At 38.8% G+C, this 7,782-nt stretch overlaps 1 protein-coding gene across 1 annotated transcript; it reads left to right on the top strand.

Annotated features, from left to right (window-relative positions):
* Positions 1-5,977: 5,977 nt before the first annotated feature.
* On the top strand, positions 5,978-6,922 carry LOC103550122 (olfactory receptor 4D5). Its single transcript, XM_008518855.2, has one exon. It carries the CDS (start codon positions 5,978-5,980, stop codon positions 6,920-6,922), a length of 945 nt encoding a protein of 314 aa, XP_008517077.2.
* The last annotated feature ends 860 nt before the right edge of the window (positions 6,923-7,782 follow it).

Below are 7,782 nucleotides of genomic sequence, written 5' to 3'. Positions count from 1 at the left end.
TGCCCTGTTGGTATTCTAAGCCAGATGTTTTGCGGGCTCTTCTTTTGGTGCACATCCCAAGGGATAGGGTACCTGGTGTGAAGCACTAATACCTTGCTCCTCAGAGGGATGCTCTGGGCTGGTGAAATCCCTGTTTTCGTGGGCTCCTCCGTCAGTGGAGTGAGGTTTTTGGTGAGACCCTGTCACTGCTTTTCCCAGCCATCTCAATGTGGTCCGTTCATCCTTTGTTGTAGAGGAGCAGCTCATTTAGCATCTAGTTTTCAGATCTTTTCAAAAGAAATGATCCTGATGTAGCTGTATGTTTGGTGTGTTCATGGAAGGAAGTTAAGTTTAGGATCTTCCTGTGCTGTCATCTTGGACCCTCTAATCATCTTGTTATTATTTATTTTTGAGGAAAATTAACCCTCAGCTAACATCTGTGCCAGTCTTCCTCTATTTTACATGTGGGATGCCTGCCACAGCATGGCTTGGTAAACGGTACGTAGGTCTATGCCTGGGATCCCAACCAGCAAACCCCTGGGCTTCAGAAGTGAAGTGGGCAAACTTCAACACTATGCCACGAGCCAGGGACCTCTAATATTCATTTTTTAATTTGGGTTATTTGTCTTTTTATTGTTATTAATTGGGTTATTTGTCTTTTTATTGTTGAGTTGTACATGTTTGTTATATATCTTAGATACAAGTCCCTCATCAGATATATAATTTGTAAATATTTTTTACTATTACATGTGTTGTCTTTTTCACTTTTTTGATGGTAGCTTTTGAAACAGAAAAGTTTTTTATTTTTGTGACATTCATTTTGTATGTTTTTTCTTTTGTTGCTTGTGCTGTTGGTGCTATATCTAAGATGCCATTACCTAATGCAAGTTCATGAAGATTTATACCTATGTTTTCTTCTACAAAGTATTACTGTTCTAGGTTTTACATTCAGGTCTTTGATCCATTTTAAGTTTTTTCTGTGTGTGTGCTTGTGGGTGTGTGTGTATTGTGTAAGGTAAGGGTCTTCATTGTCTTACATGTGGATATCCAATTGTCCAAGCACTATTTTTTCCAAATGATTATTCTTTCCCATTGAATTGTATTGCATCCACGTTGAAAATCAATTGACCATTTATGTGAGGGTTGATTTCTAAACTTTCAATTGTATTCTAATGATCTGTATGTCTATCTTATTACGGTCTTGATTCCTGTAGCTTTGTAGTAAATTTTCTTTTTGTTAAGGAAGACTAGCCCTGAGCTAACATCTGCCACCAATCCTCCGCTTTTTGCTAAGGAAAACTGGCCCTAAGCTAACATCCACGCCCATCTTTCTCTAGTTTATATGTGGGACGCCTGCCACAGCATGGCTTGCCACGTGGTGCCATGTCTGCACCCGGGATCCCAAATGGCGAACCCCGGGCCACTGAAGCAGAGCATGCGAACTTAACTGTTGCACCACCAGGCCGGCCCCTATAGTAAATTTTCAAATCAAGATGTGTAAGTCCTCCAACTTTGTTCTTCTATTAGATGATTGTTTCAGCTATTCCGAGTATCTTGAATTTCCACATGAATTTTAGAATCAACTCTCGACTTCTGCAAGGAAGCCTGGTCGAATTTTGATGGGGATTGTGTTAAACTGTAGATCAACTTGAGGAGTTTATACTGCTTTTTAAAAGATTTTTGCAGTTACTCTAGGGTTTCCAACATACGTTTTTAACAAATCTAAGTCCACCTTCAAATAACACTATGCCACTTCACCTGTAGGTACCTTATAACAGTATTCCCAATTCTTTTCTCCTCAAATGGATTGAATTTGGGCCCCCCCCCCCCCACCAAATTCATACGTTGAAGTTCTAAGTCCTAATGCCTCATAGTCTGATCATAATTTTAGAATCTTTACAAAAGTAATCAAGTTAAAATGAGGTCCTTGGGGTGAACTTTAATGCAGTATGACTGGTGTCCTTGTAGAAGGGGAAATTCGAAGACTGGCACACATGCAGAAAATGCCATGTGAAGATGAAGGCAGAGATCCAAGTGATGCTGCTACTTGCCAAGGATTGCCAAAGATTGTCAGCAAACCACCAGAAGCTAGGTGAGAGGCAAGGAAGAGATTCTCTTTCACAGCGCTCTGAAGGAACCAACCCTGCCAACACCTTGATCTTGAACATTCACCCTCTAGAACAGTGAGAAAATAAACTTTTGTTTTTTAAGCCACGTTGCTTGTGGTGGTTTGTCATGGCGGCTCCACATTATGACTGTATTCCCATCCTTTATGACCTTGCCATCATTCATTTTACTTATCCATAACCCAATGTATTGTTATTTTTCTTAAACAGTTATCTATCAATTAGGAATAAGAAAAATTTTAAAAGTTTTGTAATCTTCATTTATTCTTTCTCCCATACTCTTCCATTTTTTAATCTTTCCAAGTTTCTAATCTATGTCATTTTATTTATCCTTACAGAGCTTCTTCTAGCATTCTTGCAGGGCAGGTCTGCTAGTAATGAATTCTTTCAATTGTTATTTTTGTGAGAAAGTCTTTACTTCTCCTTAAATTTTAAAGGATAATTTTGCTGGGTTTAGAATTCTAGGTTGGTGATTTTTCTTTCTTTCAACACTTTAAATATATCATCCACTTTGTTCTTGCTTGCTTGGTATCTGATAAGACCTGCACCATAATTCTTATCTTTGTTCCTCTAGAGTTGAGAAATTTTTTCCTCTGGCTTCTTTCAAGATTTTTCTCTTTGTTTTTGGTTTTCTATTGTTGAATATGATGTACCTAGGTATGGCTTTTTTTTTTTTTTTTGGTGTTTATCCTGTTTTGTGTGCTTTGACCTTCCTGGATATGTGGTTTCATGTCTATCATTATTTTTGGAAAATTCTAAGCCATTGTTACTTTGGATATTTCTTTTAGTCCATTCTACTATTCCTTCTGATATTCCAATTATGTGTATGTCGGACCTTTTAAAATTATTCCCATGTTCTTCGTTGCTCTATTCTGTTTCTCTTTTCCAATTGTACTCTTCACATTTCAGTTTGGGAACTTTTTGTTGAAAGCTTACTTTCAAGCTTACTTATTCTTTCCTTGGCTGTGTCCACCCTACTGATGAGCCTGTCAAATGTATTCTTGATTTCTGTTTCAGGGTTTTGGATTTCTAGCATTTCATATAGATGCTTTTGTAGGATTTCCATTTCTCTCCTTACATTACCTGTCTGTTTTTTCAGATTGTCTACTTTTTCCATTAGAACCCTTAATGTATTAATCATAGCTATTTTAAATTTCTTGCCTGATAATTCCAATATCTGTGTGATATATGAGTCTGGTGTCTGGTTCTGTTGCTTACTTTTTCTCTTCAGACTGTGTTTTTGCTCACCTTTTAGCATGCCTTGTAATTTTTCACTGAAACTAGACATGATATACCAGGTAATAGAAACTGAGGTAAAGAAACTGTAGTGGGAGAATTTGTTTTAATCTGGTCAGTAGTAGCACTGTGTTTAATATTTGCTGTAGCTGTGGATGCCAGAGTCTTCAAATTATTCTATTGTTTCCCCCATTGTCTTTAGGCTGCCTTAAGCACATGTTCTTAGAGAGTCTGTGTCTGGCTGCTGTTTCAGGTGTAATCCATTATTATCATACTGGAACCTGTTGATGTGGAGGTAAGATTCATGAGAAAGGGGAAGCATTCTATAATTTTGTGGTTAAATCTCAATCTTTTAGAGGGTCTGTGTCCCTACACCCACCACTTTAGGTGACCCATCAAGGCTACAGGGGACTGGAATGGGAGGAATCTCCTTCTCCCAGGTGGGCTATGACTCTAGTAACATATTTATCCTGGAGAATAAGTGTTTGTTTTGGAGAATTGTCTGGGTTGATTTCACAATTGTTACTCCTCCCCTCTCCCTGCTAGGGCCAGGAGAATATATTTTTTGACTCTTCACTATGAGAAACTAGTAGGGTTCTTGGAGATCAAAGACGCTAAATTGCAGGGTCTCCCTAAGATTGAAGGCATCAGGCATTTCCCACCCTCAGGTTTCAGCAATTCACTAAAATTGCCATTTAAGTTCTCCCAGTTTATGATTCCAGAGGCTTCTGTTCCCGGTAAGCAGATCTCCACTATGATTCTCTCTGCTTCACTTGTCTCTCCAGGTTTTGAGGTGGTGTTCCTCCCTGTGAACTCAGTTCTCTGATGGATCCAAGAAGTCATTGACTTTCAGTTTGTTTAGCTTATTCTTGTTTTAAGGATAGGTGTATCGAATTCCAAGCTCTTCCTTTGTTGAAGCTAAAACTGATATACAACTTTGTGTCTTTGAAATATTTCATTAAAATTAAAACAAAATAAATACATAGATGTGAAAGAAAATCAAGGAAGCATGTGTCAAGCATGGCAAGTTCAAGAAACTTCAAGTGGTTTGGTGTGCAGATCATAGTGAATGTGTGAGAGGCCTGTTTATGAAATAATGAAACTGGAGAGGTCGGCAGGTGTCAGAAGGTGCAGGTCCTCTGCAGAGCATGACACATTTGGAGTTGCATTAAATCATTTTTGTATTATTCTGTTAAAATCCTTAGTGTTTAGCATAGTGCCTAATAAATGGAAGATGCTTCTTAAATGCTTATCGAATGAAGAAGGAACAAAGGAAGGAAAAAATAATTGAAAAGTCATACTTAAAATTAAGGTAAATTTGGGATGATACTTTACATTTCTATTAAAGGATATGAAGAGATTCATTCCAGGATTCTTATAAATAGCCAGCTTTCTAATTGTCTTTAAAATTAAATACATAAAAACATCCCTTTTGTTTTAATGTTTTCAAATGTTGAAGCAACTTTCCATTTAGGTAGCTATTATTTATTTATTTTTTTTTGGTGAGGAGGATTGGCCCTGGGCTAACATCTGTTGTCAATCTTCCTCTATTTTGTATATGGGATGCCACATGGCATGGCTTGACAAGAGGTATGTTGGTCTACGTCTGGAATCTGAGCCTGTGAACCCCAGGCTGCTGAAGTGAAGTGCATGAACAACCACTATGCCACTGGGCTGGCCCCTAGATAGTGACTTTTAAACTTCAATTAGTACTTATGGCCTCCTCTTTCTGCTTTTCATATGAAGAAGAAATTATTCTTTGGATAATGTCCCTGAAATGAAGATTGATGCTCAAAATTTTCAGGGTGGTTTGATATTCTAGTTGCCCTTCCTCATATTTCCCTGGGGACTGTAGTTCCTCTGGGTTTCCTAGAGCCACAGATAGGAAATTTTTATTCCACATATTTTCTTAACTAACTTTACAGAAACAGTAGTTCTTTACTACCCTTCTAAAGTGCAGGAACAGTGTTTTCTATTTAGTTCTCTTGCCCATGACTTTAGCATCTTCCTAGGGCTGAAAATTTATATGCAAAGTAGAGCTAGCTCTCTGAGGCAGGTGAATGTTTTCCAGGAAGTGAGGGGAAACTTGCCCTTTTTGTTGTTTGGGGCTATAAATGAGACTTCTGTCACCCCATGGAAACCCTCTCTAAATATCTGGTATGTGGGATTCTACCAGGTTTTCTAAATAAAAGACACATAAATTAGAAAATATTAAACACAGTAAATTTTGCAGACATTTTGGCTAATCTGTATCATAGGTGAGGGAAGTGAGGATTAGAGAATTTCAGAAGATTGTTCCTGCTTATGCAACTAGTTACTGAGAGAATTGAATTAGCAATATTTTCTCTACATACCACTTTTCAGTTTTTGCAAGTGATTATTTTTGATTTTCATAAACTGTAAATAGTGTCAGTGCTATCCTGAGTTTTATGCTCCTGGTGTTTGATTACATCAATATATGATGATCAAATGCTTGGTGTCCTATAGAACCACTTAAAACATTCTTCTTATAGTAAATGAGATAGGGGAGAATTCCCCAGAGAAGCAGGGGAAATTATTTCAGAGAAGCTTGTTGATCTTATGATGAATATGTCCATTTTCCCTAGCAGGTTCTCTTGCCAGGTCATACCAAGCAGATGAATCCAGCAAATCATTCTCAGGTGACAGGTTTTGTCCTCCTGGGGCTCTCTCAGGTATGGGAACTTCGGTTCCTCTTCTTCATTGTCTTCTCTGTTGTGTATCTTATGACTGTAACCGGAAATCTCCTTATTGTGGCCATAGTGACCTCTGATCCACGCCTGCACACAACCATGTACTTTCTCTTAGGCAATCTTTCCTTCTTGGACTTTTGCTACTCTTCCATCACAGCACCTAGGATGCTGGTTGACTTGCTCTCAGGCAACCCCATCATTTCCTTTGGTGGCTGCCTGACTCAGCTCTTCTTCTTCCACTTCATTGGCGGCATCAAGATCTTTCTGCTAACTGTCATGGCATACGATCGTTATGTTGCCATTTCCCAGCCCCTGCGCTACACGCTAATTATGAAGCGGACAGTTTGTGGGCTCCTCCTGGCAGCCTCCTGGGTGGGGGGCTTCACCCACTCCATTGTACAGGTTGGACTGACTATCCAGCTGCCATTCTGTGGGCCTAACAAGCTGGACAATTTTTACTGTGATGTGCCCCAGCTGATCAAATTGGCTTGCACAGATACTTTTGTCTTAGAGCTTCTGATGGTGTCTAACAATGGTCTGGTGACTCTGATGTGTTTTCTGGTGCTCCTAGGATCCTACACAGCACTGCTAGTCATGCTCAGAAGCCACTCTCAGGAGGACCGTAGCAAGGCTTTATCCACTTGTGCCTCTCATATTGCTGTGGTAACCTTAATCTTTGTGCCTTGTGTCTATATCTATGCAAGGCCATTTCAGACATTCCCCATGGATACGCTGGTCTCTGTGCTGTACACAATGGTTACTCCTATGCTGAATCCTGCTATCTATACCCTGAGAAACAAAGAAGTAATCATGGCTATGAAGAAGCTGTGGAGGAGGCAAAAGGACCTTCTTGATCCCCTGAAGCACTGACCCCCAGATTAGCAGAGACAGGAACCTGAGAATCTGAGAGATGCTTCAGTGAACCAACCTTCCTGAGAAGACCCACAATATAGCTAAATCTATTTGTCTACTGTTTCACTATTGTTCTTAGTTTTAGTCAAGTTCTGGTACTTGAACTTTTAACCAAGCCAGAAAATGGAATGAGTTCCTAGAACTTCACCCAAGCGTCTCTTAGAGAAAAAGCTTCAAGTGCTATGCAGAAACAATGTTTAGCTCAGATGGTACTTTCCCAGATGAGCACGTTATTGGTCCTGCTGAGAAAGTTCCAACTGCAATATGCATGCAGGTGCTACATTTCGTGTTTCTTTTATGATATTGCTTCTTAAACACAAAATACATTGTAGAGCTCAAAAACAATTTAAAGTTCCTAGAGACAGGAGAGACCTGGAGGTAAAAATAAATGTGGGGCGTTGAGTCCTTATTTCAAGAGGCTGATTGAATTTAATGTCAATGAAGGGAAAGAGTATTATCTTGGGCAAATTACTTTCTTCCTCACAGTTTCTTAAGGTTATCATCATCATCATCATCATCTAAATAATATTTATTAAGAGGTTACTATGTGTCAGGCATTGTACCAAATGATTTACATTTATTAATTTTTTTAGTTCTTTCCGTATTCTTATGAAGTATCATCTTCATTTTAAAGACAACTCAATTGCAGGTTAGAGACATTAAAAAATTTATTTAAGTCCCAGAGGTTGTTTCTGGAACCCAGGTCTATTTAACTGTGGAGCCCAAGTTCTTGATGATATCTAAAACTCCTTGTAGCTACTAAGGGTCAATATCTCTTTGTGAGTTTGTGCCAGTTAAATTGGCATCATGGGTAGATA

Source organism: Equus przewalskii, chromosome 6 (assembly GCF_037783145.1).
Source record: "Equus przewalskii isolate Varuska chromosome 6, EquPr2, whole genome shotgun sequence".
Classification (NCBI taxonomy): Eukaryota; Metazoa; Chordata; class Mammalia; order Perissodactyla; family Equidae; genus Equus; species Equus przewalskii.
This window is presented reverse-complemented; position numbering and strand designations above follow the sequence as displayed.